Genomic DNA, 20,000 nt, shown 5'->3' with positions numbered 1-20,000 from the left:
CTTACATTCCTGCTGAGCATTAAAAAGGTAATGTCTAAAAGGTTTTATTGTGTTAATAAAACTCAGAGGTGGTCAAGACTTGGGTACACACAGGGATAGATTATAAAATAATCAGTTATAACATTATGACTTCATTTTTTCGTTTTGCATTTTCAACTCTGCCTTGGAAATCAGAGAGGGCTTCTGAAGACAGAGACAAAATTATATCAAAGGAGAGGGGAAATTGTAAGCTTGACTTATCTTTAATGTTATACATCAAAATGGAATTTCTGTGATATGTGGGTTGTGCATAAACAACAGGGGCAGCTTTTGCCTTTGTTGAATTTAAATGAAAAGTCCCCTAGATATTAATATGTGGACTTCATTTGTTAGCCCGCTAAGTCAGGGACTTATAACAAAAGCTTTGTAAACAAAAGATTAAACTGAATCGAGCTTTAGAAAATGAAAGGAAAACAAGAGTCAAGTAATCACAGATCAGACTGGAGCTGCCTAGATGGAAATCAGCGCAGGCTACTGGAGTGGAAAATGTTTAATTGAACTATTTCATTACGCGGAAGTTTATGTCCCCCTTGCAGAATCCAAAATATTGGTTATCAGAAAAGCCATTTTTTCCTTCCTTTAAAGAGATGGCCCTCCAAAGAAGCAACATAGAGCAAGAGTTCTTGTACCATCTCTCGCTCCTCACCAACCCCTGAAGTGGCCAGGCATGGGCCAGGAAGCTCCTTATACCTGTTGGCCTTTGGGGTGTCTGGTATTCCTCCTCCTGGATTACTCACCACCCCTAAACCAGAACCAGTCCTGTGTGGGGCATCATGTGCTCTTGTACTGACCTTTGGTAACCTTTCGGGATCACCTGGATGTCTGGGTATCACTTTCTGCAACCTCTGGAAGCCGTAATCTATGGTTGGCTCATTAAGGGCTGCAACAGGACACACAAACACAGAGCAAGTCAGTCACTGTTACATCATCCATTGTGCATTCACTGAATGGTCACACATAGGTGTGCCTCCCCCGGGCATACACCCCTGCTGTTAGCTCTGCCTTAAGGAATAGATTCCCCTCCACACACACCTTTTCTTTTGCACATAAAAGCAACGATTATTTCTAATCTATAATTAGACTGGAAGAAAGTCAAAGGGTGCCTCAGTATATTGTAAAAATGGCAGTGCGGTCCCGAAGTGACAGGTCTTGGGGCCATATATAGCCATCACCAGAGCCATGATGCGGCGTCTGCATCACACGGTGCGTTCCTCACCAGCCGGGGATTTATGGGAAACTGGCAATTATGACATATGTCCGGCTATTGCTAGCCTCAGATTTATCCCTGTGGTCCTTTTTTGTCTAGCATATTGCCTGAGCACAGACCAGGCAGGAGGAACACTTACTCTTGCAAAGCTTTAATAATCTGTGAATGGCTGACTACAAACTGATATAGAGCGCTATCATTCCACAGCTGCAATCCACCAGCCCCACGAAATTGCCGGCCACAAATAGTAATTAATCTTTTTATCCCTCAAATTGTAATTTTGACTATGAACTGTGCGTGGTCATAAATCAGAGGCACATGCACCCTGTACAGTGCATGAATCACAGCCGGGACTCCATTCGACTGCACACACTGTGTTTAACAAGCTTTATAAGGAGCCATCGGGCTTTATTACGGCTCTGCCTGACTCCAACAAAAACTGAGCCCGGAGGCCCGGGGACACGAGTTAAGATGAAAATACTTATTAGAGTACATTATTTCTTGATGTAGATATCGTTTTCTGTGGAGTAACTCCGCGGTGCATGGCGCAACATAAATCAGGAGGTTTTCGGAGACTAATAAGACCTGCCGCCATCTATTCATTACTCCGCCCGCAATTTGGGCCATCACTCATTAGTAATTTGATGATTAACGCCACCCAGGTCTGCGGAGTGCGGGAGAACACAAAAGGCCATAGCTTCCTAAGAGGAAGCTTGGGGCTGCCTTGGAAAGTGCTCTCCACAATAATTGGTCACCATTATCCTTGAGTGCTAAGCTGTCGGTGTGTCTTGTAAGCAACCCAGGACGCCTTGCACGTACACTCAATAATACGCCCGAAAGTTGAGGACCACAATATGATTTGACATTCCATCATACATCCCGGAGACAAAGGTCCGCACAGGAATGTGAAGTAAGACATTTTCTTGTTAATAAAGCATTGATCCGATGTATTGATTTTACATGACATGGCTTTTGCTGGGATTTTGCCCTCTTTTTTCTTTGCAAATAGTAAAACCCTTCAAAATGCCTTGGTGTATGTGACATGGCAAAATTTCTAACTCTCTGTGATGTAAATTCTATATGTGTAAAACCACTTCATAATCAGACCATTAATCATCAGAAGCTGTCAGCATTGACTGGGGGGGACAATTTGTCATGTCTCTGCCTCGGCACGGGTAAGGGTGTCAGGCAAAAATGTGGTTCGGGCATCAGGGAGGATGGGCTCCAGGCCCAGCAAACGACTCGGTCCAAAAAGGGTAAGATGAAGTATTCTGTTTCTTGATTGGGATGTTGGGGGGGGGGGGGGTTGGTCCAGTGTGCATTCCTAACATGTCAGGTTTCTCCTCTCTGCCAGCTAATCACCATGACTGTTTGACTTAATGAATCGGCCTGATGAAAGGTGATCAGAAAAGATAGATGGGCAGCCATTATTGATTTCATGCAAATGCCCCTGACAGGTGATAGGCGCTTTAATGCAAGCTTTCAGAAGCTTTATGACTTGTGATAAGCACACACTCACTCTGGGAGAGACATTCTCCAGTGTTTCAGGTGAACTGATATTCTTCTTCTATGAACCAATGTGTCACATAAAGCTGGAGAACTAGGAGGGCCTCTTGCATCTCTCGATTCAAACCAACAGGCATTAGCAGTGTGCATACACCACCAAAGTAGGCAGGCACAGCACATCAGGAAAGTACAGGCAGGGTGCAAAAGTGTGCCAGAACCAGACTTAATGAGTACACAACAAGAGGTCTAGTACTGGTCTTCCAACCAAAAGACGTCCCTCCCACAGGGGTCTGGCTCTAGAACCTCAAATGTGTTTAGGTAGCAGAATTGTTGGAACCTGCCTCCTCTTTGGTGACAGGGGCATCAGTGGGCCTTCATAGTCCCAGGAGTTTCTGCTCTGGTGATGGGGACCCCCGTGCACCTCTCGGTCCCCTGCAGCATTGCCTGCACTCATTGAAGACCTGCCCTGGCAGGCAGCCCTCAGATCCTCAAAGAGCCCATCCTCACTACCCATGGATGGCGAAGGCTAGTTCAATCCTCACCAGCCAATTCTGCAACTGGAGGAGAAAGCGCGAGACCTCCCCACACATCTAATAAACCCTCAGCGTGTCGAGTTTACAGCCTAGAGCCCAGCCGAGCCAGGGCAAGGCACTGGCACGTCCAGTCACAGAGCCCCGAGCCAGGCCAATCAATACCACTTTCCTGTTTTAGAACTGGGTAATTATGAGGGGGAGAGATTGCCTGACCTTTCACCTGCACTGCATTACTTTGCTGATATTAAGATAAATTGCCTGATTTTGGGTAAACATATGCTGCAATTCAAACTGTCAGCACTGGTTTGCTCAGGGATAATTTGTATTGATCTCTCAGCTTCTTCCCAATTTTGCTTACTGACCTCGTGGATAATTAGAGAAGGAGCCCTGGGTGAGCTCAAGTCGGGGATGAAGAAGAAATATGAAGAAGAATAAAGCAAATTTGTTTTATGTTAATATTTGTCGGCCCACCCCTCCCATCTGTCAGCATCAGCAAAGCCATAAATTAATGCATTTGGTTCCCAAGCAATTTATTCCAAGGAATTATTTAGCAGCATGCTTAGTCTCTGAACATGTGTCAGTGGGTTAAATTAATTTAAACTCTGCCTTAAACACAACAAAAACAAATGTTATTTTCTGCTGAAGGGGAAAAAACAATAACGTTTATCAAAAATGTATCTGTAAGCTAGCACCTTTCTGCATGGATTTCTGTCAACCTGTAAAAGAGAGGATGGGTTTTCTAATAAATCCCCCCTCCGGAAGTAATTAGCACCCATTATTTGTCCTGAATTCAAATTTAGCTAAGATGGGCTGCTGCATGTAGGAGATGAATGTATGTGTGAAATTATATCGTTAAGATATGTCAGATTACAAGGCTGTTGTATCAAAAGTCATAAAACAAATCTCCCCTGTGAAATATCTCTTTATTAACTGTGCCATAAGATATTAACATTCCTCATTTAGTGGAGGGCCTTTTATCTGTTTCAAATACATTATTCGTCCTTTTGGAGATAAACTGTATTAATATCCATTTGAGTAGGCTACTGTGGCCTAATGCATAGTAATTTTTGTTGGAGAGCTTTTATTTTAGAATAAGAAAATTACACAGCAATAAAACCTGAATGAATCAGAAGCTAGAATGGCCGGGAATCACATTCCATGCCAAATGAGGCAAGCAATCAGGCAGCCTGTGAAAGGCCAGATATCCGGCTATCATATGCAGGCCAGTCTCCAGCGTGGGTCCTACAAATAGAGCCTGACATGGTCACATAGACTCGATTCCGCACGCCGGATAGCCTGCAGCTCGGGAAGGACGCATATTTAAATACATTTGAGTGTACTGGAGTTAATCTCGTTACTTTACATGCATTGAAGTCATAACAGAAGAAGCGTTCTAAATATTTAAGTCATGCCCGTGTACTGGGGGATTAATCATAGCGCAATTGATAAAATTTTAACGGTCTGTGATGTCGGTTCAAGTTGGGATTGCCAGAGCTAATGTGGCAGCCGAAAATGGCATCAGGCTCTGAGCTGCAGCTGGGGCCAGAGTAGCTCCAACTGGCCTGCTGCAATTAGAAACGTACCAATGGGCAGCAGTGCTGGGTTTTTCTTTCTTGTGACATCAGTCATTGGAGTTTACATTTTGATGGCTGAACTGTCTTTGTCAGCCATCACCACTCAGGGTTCTGTGCTCTTCTCCAACATCCCAAAATGTAAATGACTTTCGTCAGACTTCGAAGGCTAATCCATTGGTGTGTAAACCTCATTCCCTTATGTGAGTAAGGGGATATATTCCTGACCCACGGATGACACACAGGAAACCTCGCAGATCAAAAACATTGATGTTTAGGGCTAGCATAGTTTCCTGCAGAGAACAATTCCTAGGGATGAAACTAAGCCCCGTGAATTTTTGGAAGCCCAACTCATTCACACAAAATAACTAAGCAGCTACTATGTTTTCAGGGCTCAGTTGTGCCTACTTCCCAGTGGCGTGAAACCCTGCTCAGGAGCAGCAGTCAAGAGCATAAATTGTTGCTATGGACACCCCCCCAGTTCAGGGGACTTCTTGCTGGTAGAACTGGGGGAGACCTTGCATGAAGAAGGGTCCACAGTGACAAAGCTTAATTGTGACAACAACCTCCTGACCACTTTCCCCCATTCCAGGGAGACCTGGATCAGGCTGCCATCCAGAAAGCAGTGGTCTGCCTTTAAGGACTGTTGGAGTAATTGCTCCTCCAGCACAGTTGTGTCTTTAAAACAGTGTCATTAAACACATGAGGGGGAGACGCCCAGGTAGGAAACAGCTGCTTTTAACACTGCCTTTCCACCCTAGAAGCCCAAGACAGCATGCAGGTTTTGGTGCAGCAGAGTCTCCTGCCCAAAAACCCTGACTCCAACAATAACAACAGGAAGACATTCATTTGCTCCATTCCAGCTGCTGGCTGCAGCTATTAAGTGAGCTCCAGTTTCATTTCAATAATGATCGGCTTCCTGTAACTTCCCAATCATGCATTTGTCATAATGCAGTAATTTTCTTGCTACAAACAGATCCTCATAATGAGGCCGTTTTTCACATTAGCAACATAACTACATAATAAGAACATCTGTAGTTCCTTTTCCGAGGGACAAGAACGCGCTTCAATTAAAGCAATGGGTTTGTTAAATAAGATATAGTATATTTTACTAACAGGGATACCCAGACCCTGCCCCAACAGACTACAAGCCGTCAGTGTGCCTGAATGAACACAGGTTGTAATGTGTAAAAATTAAATAAAGTAAAATTAAATTGCTCAATACAAAGACATTCCTCTAGAGGGTGTTGGTGATTTTAGTGACAAAGTGCTATTTGCTGACAAGTAGTTTACACATTAACCAGCCGAATCCAAGGGGGAAAAATGCCAATAGCAATTATATCACCTTGAGGTTATTAAATGTCCCACTGATAAGTAACTAGGTGAGCTTGACCAGGTGATAAAGACTGCTGTGAGCAAATGATCGCCCTGTGAAGAATGCTTCTCTGCCCCGCTGTTTCTCCAGATAGCTTTTCTTTCAAAAATGACTGTATAAGAAGTTGTATTAAAAAATGTGTAGCTTTGGAAGTCAAAATTGATACTTAGCTGCCCCCCCCACTGGATGTCCCACCCTCCTGACTAGAGCACTTTCATCATTCCACCTCAACACTACACAAAGTCCCCAAATGCCTAGGTTTTTCTCTCCCCCTTTTTTAGGCTTTAAAATGATGCTAAGTTCTCCACTTTATCATCAACTGTCTCCTGCAAGCGCATTTCATCTATAAGAAATTCAGATGCTTGGGAAATTAAAATTTCAAAGATCTGCTGCAAAAAAAAAATCAATGGGGCGAGATCAATGCTCATAGAAATTTCATGAACTTTGAACTGATCCGGGCATGATGATGAGGGGTGGCTGGAGTCGCATGCAGCTGACGGCTCCTAGTATGGATGAGGAGCAGCCAGGCAGCAGGGAGGAGGGCCACTGTTTACATGAGCTTTTGCTTTCATATTTTGTTGAACAAAAATTTTAATTTTTAGTCTATTTCAGTTACAAGCAGGAATGGGGGAAAACCTGACTTCCCAACCCAACGTATGGCTCTCCCTGCTTAAGAGCACCTAATGCTTTGCACACTAACGTGGCCACAAAATGAAATCGGTTCCCTTTGCAGCCGATTGCAGGTGCAAATTAATATTGTAAAATGAAGATCAATACATGGACAGGGCCAAATCAATAGTGGCTAAATTATTGCTGCATTTTCCTCCTCATTCAAGATGAGTTGTGTTTTCCTCTCAAAGTCAATACTTCGCAGCTTTTCTCATTAATTTCTCAATAAATTTGGCAATGAATTTCAATCACAGAACTCGGCAGGGTGAGCCAGGCATTGTGGTGTGCATGGGAAACACAAAGGCCACGCGGTTCCTGCATCACTCACTGGGGTGCTAGCCTGGCTAAGGGACAAACAGGAAAGACCTAAGGTTACCCTTCTGTGCCTGGAGGCCAATCCCAAATTTGATGTCTCTCTTGAGTGGCTTAGGCTTGTCTGGTGTCTGCTCTGGGCAATCGTAGGGGTACATTCCCAATGTCAGGTCCACCTAGGGTCGGCCTCAGTTTCCCGTCTGTTCCTACAGGCCTATCATGTTCCATCAGCATGTCTCTTGGAATGAGAAAAGCACCACAGTTGACTTCTAATTCTAATTGGAATCTGGAGCCTCCCTGCTCACACAGTGAGTACTGTTCTGGTATTCATACAGGCAGCCCAACAGGGCCTCCTGCACAGGGACCCGCTTCCATTCACCACTGCCTGGCAGAGGATGGCAGCATTGTGATGTGACACCAAATACAGAAAAGGGGGCAGCCCATCTTCCTTGTTACCAAAATAATACCCTTGCTGACAACTATTGGACTGCATTCAAACACTTTTGTTTACATACCTCAAAGAATGCATTGGATTGTGGCTTGCATAGGCATGGGGGAACTACACCAACCAAGCCCAACACTCCAGCTAAAGAAAACCCAGGCCCTGGAGCCCGAGCTCTCGTCACCACAACTGTTCATCTCTGAGTGGTCCAGCAGAGATACACACTAGATAAAGATCTAATATCTGCCCATGCCTGGTGTACCACCCTACTCCCCAAGGCTGTGCTGGCATTTTACCCAGCTCTCTAGGTAGAGAAGTATATCCAAAAGGGGCACCAATGAGTGAAAACCACTCTCAACATGATGCAACCACCACAAGTTCCCATGTGTCTTCATCCTCTCAAAGATTACATGGTGGGAGGAGGGAGATCCTAAAAGCCAGGCAGAAAACACACTCTGTGGAGAGCTAGTATCCATGGATTTACACACTTAAAACCAGCAGAAAAATCTCCACGCAGTGGGAAGCTGCAGACAAAGCTCAGGGGAGTCAGCTCTCCCAGGCTGCAGGTGCTCAGAACATGGTTTAAAACAAAGGTCCCTCCTGGGGGGGTGAGTGGCCCTGACCCTGTGGCCTTCTGAAAACCCCTACTTCTTAAAAAGGGTAAGGACCCTACACCACATGACTGCCTTGTTCAGAGCAGTGCATATAGTAGGTGCTTAAAAGTGCTAAGGTATGGTGACCAGGCTTCTGGATGACACCAATCTACATGATAAAGCTATCAAGTACCTCTAAATTTGAGGCACAAAATGAACATGCCATTTGTCATATCCTTGTAGCCTTTTCCATAATATCTACATGTCCATCAACCTGTAAACATATAAGTAGATGTGGTACATCTATGCAATGGAATACTACTCAGGCATGTAAAGAAATGTGTCATCCTGACATAGCCACAGTGGAAGCTGAGAACATCATATGGTAAGTGAAAGTCAGACCCAAAGGCCATATATATTGTATGATCTGCTTTTGACAAACAATCAGAATAGGCAAATCTACAGGGGTGGATATTAGACCAGTAGCTGCGAAATCCAGGGATGGAACAAAAATCGAGTGTGGAACAGAGTGATAGTACATGCAGGATAAAATCATTGAGTTTGACTAAGGGTTGTACAACACTGTGCATATAAAGAACCTTTTGCTTTTAGGTTCTAGGCGTCTACTGACGGTCTTGGTAGGTAAACTCCACCCAAAGAACCATCAAAGCAGATGTAAGGTCTTCAGTATTGGCATCCCTGTGCTGCCTATGACACTATTCATGTTAGCCAAGATATAGAACCAGCCCTGATGTCCGCCAGCAGTAGAGGTAAGGAAGAAGCATATACACACTATGGAGTCTTACACACTAAAAAAATAGATTTGCAGGAAAATGGAAGGAAGAGGAGATCACCATGTTAAGTAAAATAAGCCAGACCCAGATGAACGGTGAATATTTTTCCTCACAGGAAAAATTTAGATTTTTTTAAGCAGAAGGGAGACTCTGAGGAGGTGGGAAGAGAGGAGGAACAGGAGGTGGTGATGAGAAGGAGAGAAAAACAAAACATCTCATGTTATAAATGTCCTAAAAGAATTCATTAGCTTACACGCTATCTGCAGGTGGGGAATGGTAGAAAAGGCTATAATCTGGGTCCACCTGTGCTAAGGAAAATGTCCTTCTTCATGTGACCTGGCGTGCTATCCAGGTGCAGAAAGAGAGAGAGAGAGAGAGAGAGAGAGAGAGAGACAGAGACAGAGACAGAGACAGAGACAGACAGAGAGAGAGAGAGAGAGAGAGAGAGAGAGAGAGAGAGAGAGAGAGAGAGAGAGAGAGAGAGAGAGCAGAGACCCATGCTGTCTGAGGAAGGGAGAACCCAGCTTTGGGCTAGGGCACCCCCAACATGGCCTACCTTCTAGTCTTCCAGTGGCAGTCTTAATTCTGGGTCTTTAAGGCTCAACACAGAACGAAAGACCTACTTGGAGGCAAAGCCTTTAAAGACATAGCCAGGATTAACAAACATATGGGCTGGAGTCCTCAAAAACACAGACCTTGTGCATAGCATGCTGCACTCTACATGTTTCATCCCTGATGACCAGATGTGGTGTTGGCTGTCTGTGATCTCAACTCGCAGGAGGCAGAGGCAGGAGGATCAGCATGCAAAGCCAATCTGGGCTACATAGTAAGATTTTTAAAAAGCCATGAAAACAGGAGGGGGTCTAGTTGGGAGGAAAATGGTTTTCACTTGGAGGGGGTAATGGAAAAAAGAAAATAGAGTATGAAAATGACCGAAAGGATCTAATATACAAGATGAAATTGTCCAAGAATCAGAAGGGGGAAGGAAAGAGGAAGGGAGGGAGGGAGACAAGGAGGGAGAGAGGAAAGAAGGGAGAGAGGGGAGGGGAAGGAAGGGGGAGGGAGGGAGGAGAGGAAAGGAGTGTGTGGGGAGAATCAGTCAAGCTCTCCTTTCATACATCTTAGAGATCACAAGTTGTCTTGCAACCTGAGGAGGTAGGTCCTCACCCACCCTCTTCATAGCTTCTCATGTCTCCACTTTCTCCCTGACCACCCAAGAGAGGGTCACACTCTTCTTAGAAATCCTCCATAGACTAGCTGAGCACCTATGGAGCAACCTCCAGGGCCATTTCCAGAGAAAATGCCACAGCTCTGCCACTTGCAAGTTCTCAGGGAATCATGTCTGTCCCCTACACACAGGATTTGAGAGCACTGTCTGCACTAAGGCTGTTTTTATTAACTGCTCTCTACACGTGTTTCTTTCCCACAGGACTTAGTCAATGGGGTGGTAGCAATGTTCACAATGGATGTCTGTCAATGGCCATGTAGATCCCAGGTAGGCTTCTAGGATGAAGATAAAAGTCACTGCCCTTGGCAAGAACTCACTGCTGAGCAGTCAAGATGTGTTTCCCCTTCACTTAGACACCCCCATCCTTGAGCACCTAAAGAATTACTGATTTTCCTTCCCAAGAATCACCCACCATGCCCTACTGAGGCTCCAGCCTAGATATGCATGAGATAAACACTGACCCCAGAAGTCAAATCCCAAATCTCAGAGACCTACGCTTCACCACCACGCTGTGTTTAAACTGAGACACCACCCTCCCCTTGGTGACCATCTCAATCATCTGGCTTTCCCAAGCTCCTCTTTGAGGAGCAGAGAGGGAGAAGGTGCATCGCCCATGGGTGGCTGCAGGACCCAGTTTCTCTAACGATGCCATGACAAAGACTAAACAGAACCTGGATCCCTGTTCAAGGCTGTGTTAGCATGGTGGGCACAGGGTTTCCAAAAGGCTAGAAGCCCCGTGAGGCTGTGGCCTCTGCTGACTACAGGCTGTTCTCTAACTAACAAATAGCAAGCTAAGTTCATTTGGGGAATGACTGCTGTTTCCACCCACAGGAAGCCCATGAGGAAACTCTTCAGTCTTTGGCTTAGGATATACCACAGCTGGATGACAAGAGCACACACAGCAGCCACCTGCCACAGCCATGAACACACTACAGGAACCTGGACCCTTGATGTGTGTGCCCCTGAGTGCTAACAGGCTTAAGCTTCTGTAAAGGACTTTTGTGTTTGGAGGACTGCCATCAAAGGAAAAACACTGAGGGGTAAGTGATGAATGGCTATTACTCACACATCAGGGTGTCTACACTGACATGGAGCCAAGATGTTGGCCAGGACCAAGGAACAAAGGCCATAGCACTTCCCCACCCCATGGTGGCCAAAGGAGAGAGATGCCAGTCAGAGATAAAGGGGAGGGGATGAAAAGATAGAACGGAACTCTAGAAGAACCTCCAAATCTAACCTCATAGCCTTCCAAACTTTCAACTTCTCTGTGGCCACAGGATGCCTAGAAAGGCAGATCTGGGCCTACGAAGGCTCAGAGATCTTAGGGCTCCCTTGCCTAGTAATAGGGCTTTCGTATGTGGAATAATAAGAAGTGATGTTTCAGGAAAGAGTGTGGACTAGAGAGAAAGAAAATGGGCCCCAGGATAATGCTGTGGCTTTACAACAAAAACAAAACAAAACAAGCAAACAATAACAACAAAACAAAACAAGCAAACAATAACAAAAAAAAAAACCTGTCCTCTTGGACCTAACATTTACTAAGATCTGTGGTGGCTCCTGGTCCTCATGGAGTTTGTGTTGTAAATTGTCACAGGGTCCCTACTGCACCTTCAACAGATATGCACTATTCCATCAGCCATGCCTGTAAACCCAAACTATCCCATCTGCTCATCGGAGCACCAAGAAACTTTGTAGTTATCCAGGGTCAACAATCCACACCACAGACTTCCATTTTGTTGTTGAGTTAAAAATCACCCAACAGGAAGAAAGTTGGATCCTGGTAATTCTCTACAACAAATTTTAAAAGCCCAGTAGTCAAGCAACAGTTCTTTGAATGTATATTTTTCCATGCTGTTTTTGCATCCCAAGTCTTGGTCCACTCCACTGGGTATAGACGGGACTGAAAAGCTTCTAGAAATATAAGCTTTTTGTGGAGACACACAAGGACCTCAGTCCCAAGAGCCAGCCTGCACTGAAAATTCCAGAGTAAAACACACTCCCACAATATTCTCCTCATGCCCCACACCATGCATGTGAGAATGGACTATGTGGGAGGCAGCTCAGTCTCTAGGCTATGAGTCAAAGAAGTGAGGAGTGGCTATGCTCCTTGTCCCCATCAGAGGACCAATGGGCAGTGTCAAAGCCATCACTTCCTTTTAAGGTTCTCCGCCAACATGTTCACTCTGCTGCTGCTTCGGTGTCACTAGAGTGACCTACCATTTTACCCTCTGCCTGTTCTTCACTTGGCCACCTTCATCGTGTTGTGCTTTTAAATGGCCATTAGTTCACGTTTGTCCCCACACACCCCACTACTCCCAGTGTCTTTCCAAGGGTGTTTTCAGATGTGGATCATTCCCAGTCAGAACTGGAAGTAAAACTCCCCTTCCAGCACTTCCAGGGAGGTAGGGTAAGAAACAAGGACCCTGCCTATGTCAAAGAGAGTCGGGCCTGTCTCTACCATTCACATCTTGCCTACCCTAAGTGAAACCAATGACCCTTTTGTCCTTTGGGTAAGACGAATGGCTGTCTCCTCGAAGCCACATCTTGTCAGGTGGGCTGTGAAGTCAATACCTTCACCTTGGTATGGAAACTTTGTGATTTATCAGTCCGGTCTCCCCTCTTGGGTTCACGCAGCCCCAACATACACAGTCAATCGGGCACATGGAGCAGACCTGGTCACAGCCAGTTGGAAAGCAACCAAAGCCCCTGTGATGACAGACAAATGTGTCTTCTTAGCAACAGCCCAAAAGCACTTGACTTGTACTAATAACAAAAAGGCCACGCTGGTCACCGAGGGTCTAAAGACGAAGCACCCTGTCACCAGCCTGGTTGGGAAATTAGCAAATAATGTTCTTTTCCTTGATAAATGGGTGACAGCTCCGTCTCACCAATCATTTTTAACATTTTGATGCATGCCTATGATCCCACTGGAGGGGCAGAAAAGTTTACTGGCCCTCAATTTTCACATGATGAATGGAACTCTCTAAATGTGCGATTTCTGTATGAGGTATAGTTCATTTTAAGCAATTCTGGTAAATGGGTGTCACTGATTAGGACAAATTGTCTACTTGTGCTGTGCCTCATTCTCCTGCCCTCCTTCGAGACAGGAAAGAGGAGACCGCAGGGACAGGGAGCCTTCACACAACCCTCTTTAAAGGGATATGTTCTCCAGCCGTACCCCCAGAACCCAGTTGGCATGCAGCAGCTTCCCCGATTGTGGCTCCGGTGGTGCTGTGTGCCACCCAAGTGAGGTCCCCAGGTGAATGCTACCTCCTAGCCTGAGGCTCTACCTAGGGGACTCAGCCACAGCCTTCAGTCCCCACTCCCTGGGATGCTTACTGGTAGTCCTTGTGAAAAACAAAAAAACAAAAACGAAAGCTACTACCCTTTGCCTTCCATGCTTAACATGTGACAAAAAGCAGGAGTAGGATGAGGAAGATAGAGTCGTTTGAGTCATGGAATAGCTGGATAAAGTTTCAAATTGACAGCACAGCCCCATGCTATCCTTCAAGATTAGTAAATTGACATAAGAACCATAGTATCAAAGGGTATCCATTACCAGGGGATGATAAGCTGTGAAGAGAACATAGACTTCCTAAAACACCTGAGAACAGGAGACTGTGAACCATGGGTGACAGGTATAATCACAGCACACCCATTGAAGACAGGAAGTGTGTGTGCCATTGGCTTCCTTGGCAGGGGAGGATGGAATCACTGAGGACTTTGGGTCAAGAGCCCCACATTCTAGGAGCCAGCAGGACAGAACGTGTTCCTGGATTGGGCACATTGGTGGCTCAGAGCTTAGGGCTGAAACAATTGTGTAGTTTGTGTTTAACATTCAGTTTAGCAGAGTGCAAACGACTTAAATTTGTAGATGGCAATTTAAAATCATTTATTGTACAGATAGAAGTGATTTGTTGGTAGGACCACAGGCCTGGGAGAGAGAAAACTGGAGCTAGCTAGCTGTGGTGAAGGGTGTTTGGATTCCACAGTGTAGACAGAACCATGCCTAAATATTCACAAGCAACCTTTCCATGTGTCAGAAACACAAGGGCTTTCCCAGGTAAGGGGGAATGTCATGGAAGGTGGAAGCCAGTCAGGAGACCTAGCTGGAAACCATCTCCAGACAGGCGCAGGATAGAACTGACACCCCTCAATACGGAGCCCATTTTAAGTTACAACCTGACCTCTTTATGAAAAGACAAACGTAGAAACAACATGAGAAAGAACACAAACAAACTGCTCACAACTACTAGCTGAGGCATGGTCTCCAAAGCCTAACAGCAAATGCACACGTCTTGATGAAAATGTTCCCATCCAATGAATGCATCACAGACCTGGGGCCCTTCCAGGTATCTACCGTGCGTCCACTTTAGATGTGTCTGCGCCGCCTGCCAACATCTTGTTGAGTGACTGGGCTCAGTCTGTTACTGGCGACATGTTGACTCCCAGTAATTTGTGATAATTTCTTTAATTGAGCAAAAAAGAACTCTCTAAAATGAGGGTGGGTCAATCAAACTTCAGGGCAAGAGGTCAGTAGAAAAAAGCCCCCAAGTCCCATTCCTGGAGTCTTGTGAACTAGGTTTACACCCAAGCCACACCAGCAGCCTCCACTCTTTTGTTAATCAGGAAACCTTCTGCCAAATGTCTGTTTTAAGGAAACACACACACACACACACACACACACACACACACACACACACACACACACACCATACACTTCACACTTGAAAACAGGTCTGCAAAAGTTTTCATGAGAACATAATCTCAATTAGAAGCATACAAATTCCAAGCCTACTTAATCAGGTAATGCCATAACGTTTCTATTCTAATTAAAAAATAATTTCTTTTATTACTCTTAACAATTTGGTGTGCTTACATCTGTAAAATTATGAAAGCAAAACTATTTGATTTTCCTGTATGGTGAGTTCCTCAGGTAGGCGATTCCAGGACTGCTTTAATTATTATTAAACAAGTCAATGGTATGCTATTAGACAAATATTAAAACAAGCATTGCACTTGGTTATTAATTTGAACTATTCGCTTTTAAATGCGGCAAATATCTCATTAATTTAATTTTAGGTGCCCACCAGTTTATATTGCATTTTACAGTCTAAAGGCAATTTACTATTAACTGGCAATTACATACACAGTGATTGTTAATTCTGCTCCTAAGTGCTAGCCGCTTGAAAATTGTTCTCTCTCTCTAATTTCTGACCTTCTTACAGCAGGGGTGAGGCTCGCTGGGAATACAGAGAACTCCTATGGAAGAGCTGGACATGTCATTTGTGGCTCATTCTTTTAATTCACCGTGCTAATCAACTGAACCGCCACAGCCTCCCAAGGTAATTGTGACTTGAGAGGGACTGTGAACAGCAGCCAAGGGGCTGGATGGATGGGGCCTGGCCAGCCTTCCCCTTCCGGGGGCAGAGGCTGAGCACGACCACTCTGGGTTGACTAATAGGGTCTGGTTTTGAAAAATCTGGTGTTTCTCAGGTCACTGTAAACAGCTCATTTAGACCTCTGCCAAGTCCCTCCCAGGCTCTGGCAGGCTGGTAGCCGCCCCTCCTCCAAGCCCAGGTTCATTATCCAGTGGCCCTGCAGCCCCACAGCTGGCCTCATGCCGGGAAGGTTAAATGTGAAGGTGTCCCAGCAGCCTCCGGGGCCTGGGCACACTGATGGGAACCAGATGCCCAGGGGACGGCGCCCATGTTGTGACATCCAGAGGGGCTGGCTCAGTTTTCATTGGGGAGAGTGAGTCCCTGTGATTACCTCATTGTCCCCATCAATTTCAAGGCAATGCAAATCAGACAGAAGCTTCCAGGCCAGACAGGTTATGACCCCACCTTTCCTCAGTTCCCTGAGAATATAGAGTCCTGTATCCCTTACATGCATGTGAAATGTATATTCCCGGTAATTATCTCAGACACACACACACAATGGTTGAGCTGGCATAGCCTCATATCAAATGCCCACACATGGGGAAGCAGGAAACCCCCAACCCCAGGGAGGCAGGACCTGAGTCTTGGGGGCTAACAAGTCCAATCAACTTGAAAGTAGTCTCAAGACCTACTTTCTCAGGTCTCAAGTGAGTCTCAAGAAAGGCTCGTGTGACTCTAACAAGCTCCAGAGCCACTACTTTCCTTTGGAAGAGAATGGACACTGGTCAAGAGGGGCATTCCACCTGGCCAGAAAGCAAGGAGCTTCAGAGAGAGTGCCCTTCCCACCTATCAGGAGAGCCAGTAACTGGGGCTGCTACTATATGACCCTTGCTAGCCAATGACAAGCAGCTCCTCCTACCCTGTACACCTGCATTTGTTCACAAGTGTTCAAACCAGGGCCTATCTGCAGGCAAAGGAGGGAAAGCAGGACCCGGACCTCTCTTGCCATCAAAGTGCTTGTAAAGAAAGGCCCCCACTTCTAAAAGCAGCTGTCTTCAACACTCAAACAAAAATCCCAAGGATACAAAGGCTCGGGGAAGGACTTGCCTAGCACAGTCCCAAAATAACTCAACAGGACCTCATAACAATCAAACTTGACAACAAGGAAGGCATGCATGGGAGGAGTAGGCCAGGCTTGCCCACTGTGGACACAGGCTCACTTTGGTGCCACCCGCCGAGCCAGGCCACATGAGCAGCAGAGAATCTCGCTCTGTACACCCAGCCCTGACATGTCTATCACAGCTTGGTGTCAGTATAAGAGCAAGTATGCATCATCTCTGAACCCAAGGAACTGGTGACATGAGCAGGGGCCCATGGACCCTCGCCAAAGTCCAAAATGCCAGTCGCTCTCCACAGCCAGTACTATTTACTAAGTGCCCTCTGTATGTCAGACACTTTAACTTGTTCTTGATCCTTGCCAAAACCCAATGAGGAAGAGAGGAGAGAAAATTGAACTCGGAGGAGTTCAAGTTCACATGGTCCCACAGTCAGCACCCTGGGGCATTGAGCTGTCTAGCCAACTATTCTAGGTCTTTGCATAGGGCCTTTTGCCTCTATAGCCTGAAGTTCCTGGATAGAGACCCACACATGTGATACCCACACCAACAGTTGCCTTGAGGAGGTATATTGAATGTGGGGGGTAGGGAGGGGAGGCTGTAGCTCATTCCTACACATGACCCCAAGTCAAAAGTACTGGGGATGCCCAACCAGGCCCAAGACAGGATTCCAACTTCTCACCTTCCCTGGAATTGGGCATCTAGTGTGGGTGTCCTTCGTTGAGCAGCAACGGCACTTATTGGAAGGAGTATGCTGATGTTCCTGAATTGACTATGGGTTAATATGTAATATTGTACGTTGAAAATGTCTTAAGCTGAGTGCGAATTCAAGACATTTAATGGACTGAACTTCCTCACTGAGCACAGCTTACTTTCACTATGTGCAGAGCACTTACAAAAACTATCCATTGTGAAGCCCATTTGATAATACAGTGTAGAACTGCATGTTTACTGAAAGCAACAAAAGAAAAAAAAGATACATACTGGTGACTATGAGGTGGGCACATCTTTCCACCACCAAAAAAGTCAGAAATAAGCAGAAGTAATGCAATTTGGAAGACTACCTGCACAGTTTTTAAAAGATGTCCTAATTTTTATCATTTTGTTTTGACACATTTTTATTTTTTTAATGCACTGGGGGCTTCAAAATCTAGAGGAACTGCTCTTGACCTCTAGACTTTACAGGAAGCCAAGAATATCCAGAGGTGCAACTTGTTGCTATGTCCACTCCCCTGTGTCCTTCGGTTCTAAGGTGCCTCACATGGACCATTTATAGGTGCTGGTTATCAGGAGCTGATGCCTCTAGGGTAAGGACCCAAGCCCGGCCTGGGGTGGCAGTAAGCCTGCTGAGGGGCAGGGAGTCTGTATATTACCACTCTGTTCCTTCAGTACTTCCTATAAAGGGAAAGAACTCATCACTTCCACAATCTCCAGGAACCTCAATGTGGAAGCAAGGGCCTCAGAACCCTCCATGTAACCTGTCTGCTGGACAGAACAAAGGGCAGCAGCCAGTGGGATCCCAGCTCAGCCCCAGGGCACCTACAGGTGGTAGAAGAGTGGTCAAGCCCGGAGCTCCAAGCCCTACAATGAGGAAGTCACCCCATCACTGCACATCCGCAAATAATCAACAAGCATCCACCCCTTCTCGCACCTTCCCTGGGCTTCAGCAGGTGTTGCCCTGCATCAAATCATTCCTCCTGTGTTAAAGCCTGTGGAACTGACTGAGAGTAAAAGCCAAAATGCAGACATGTCTTCCTTAAGGTGAAGTTTATTTGTGGCACTTCTCCATGGTAATCTCAAGAAAATCATGTCAATTAAGCACTTGTGTGAGCAAAGCAGCATATAAACACCTTAGTCACACAGCCACCCATCCTCCCCACCAGGCCTGGGCTATATACTTACTCTATACATACATACTCTCTGGAATGCAGATCCCCTGTAAGCAACAGCGCCCTGCAGGGGTTAAGATCCCAAGCTCCAGTAAAGAGACCTGGCTTCCACCGGAAGCCTAGGTATGTGACAGGATATGATTTCTGCTTCCCAGTCACCGCTCAAGCAACTGAAAAGCAGTGATGAGCCTGATTGACAAGCTGGTGGGCACAAGGCTTTGCATGCAGCTAGGCACACGGCAGCCACTCTCACTGAAGCTAGAAACTGGAGGCTGCTGCAGTTACCAATAATTTTCCCTCTGTGCAACACTTTGCTCTGCTGGAAACGGGCAAAGACCTTCAGATGGAAGGAAATTCCAAGGTCACACCGTTGCGCCTGTCCAGCCATCGAGAGCTATCTTGGATGCAGATGGAGATGTGCACCTGATACAACTCAACAGTATGCCATGTCTCACTTGTACCTTCCCATGGGGTCCCTGAACACCCACCCCATGAGGTTCCCACTGCGGAGGAGCACCCACCACTGTCCCACAGAGGCTGCGTACTCACCAGTGTAGACAAAGCGCCCAGGAGCACCTTTGCAGAACTGCTTAGACTTGTAGGAGAGGGTGACTTCAACAACTCCAGGGATGTGACGCGGGGGTGTCTGCACTCGGATGGCGTGGGGGGTTATCAGCTACAGAAACCACACATGAACAAGCACTCAGCGGTGCAGGCCCTGAGAGGCAGACACTTGCCAGTTGGATATAATTACAAAATGAGCACAAATTGGACCATCGTCTCGGAATGCTCCCTCCTGTCACCCAGAGACTCTGGGCCTATGGCTCTTTAAGGAAAAGATCAGCAAATGTTCCAGGGTTTTAGTTTGCAGGAAAGGCCACAGGGCATCATTCATATGAAAATCGCCACCATATGTCTCCTTAAACCTGCTTCTAGTAATTCTAGAACTAATTGTTCCAGGGTACTAGGGGACCTCCTATGGCAGGTTTTAAACCCAAGGGCTGTGGGAGGAGGGGCAGATCCCCCCACAGGACAGCCCACCACAGGCAAATAGAAAAAGGGACCTTTGCAGTAGGTGCCCCATGTCCCTACATCAGAGACAACTTGCCAAAACCATCCACAGCGGAGGCAACTGCTCAAGGAAGATGACTTTTGCAGGCTTACCTCACTCCACACCAACATAGTTCCGAACACAACTTGTAGACCGTCAAAGAAGTTGTCCCCGATTATGATCACAGTGGCGCCCCCCGTGGTCCAGCCTTCACTGGGGCTGATGGCCTTGATGCACGGAGTGGCTGCTCACACAAGACAGAGGACAGAAACCTTAGACGATGACCTGACATCAA

At 46.1% G+C, this 20,000-nt stretch overlaps 1 protein-coding gene across 14 annotated transcripts in view; it reads right to left on the bottom strand.

Moving 5' to 3' along the window:
- Ebf3 (EBF transcription factor 3) overlaps positions 1 to 20,000 on the bottom strand; it is a 118,126-nt gene that overhangs the window by 11,660 nt on the left and 86,466 nt on the right. For all 14 annotated transcript variants that reach the window (XM_040752466.1, XM_040752482.1, XM_040752416.1 and 11 more), the window contains exons 9-11: positions 19,819 to 19,949; positions 19,204 to 19,330; positions 831 to 919 (exon numbers count right to left, since the gene is read on the bottom strand). In XM_040752466.1, the coding sequence (XP_040608400.1) occupies positions 831 to 919; positions 19,204 to 19,330; positions 19,819 to 19,949 (347 nt within the window). The remainder of the gene's footprint in view (positions 1 to 830; positions 920 to 19,203; positions 19,331 to 19,818; positions 19,950 to 20,000) is intronic.

The sequence above is a fragment of the Mesocricetus auratus genome, unplaced genomic scaffold (assembly GCF_017639785.1).
Source record: "Mesocricetus auratus isolate SY011 unplaced genomic scaffold, BCM_Maur_2.0 Super-Scaffold_4256, whole genome shotgun sequence".
In the NCBI taxonomy this organism is placed as follows: domain Eukaryota; kingdom Metazoa; phylum Chordata; class Mammalia; order Rodentia; family Cricetidae; genus Mesocricetus; species Mesocricetus auratus.
This window is presented reverse-complemented; position numbering and strand designations above follow the sequence as displayed.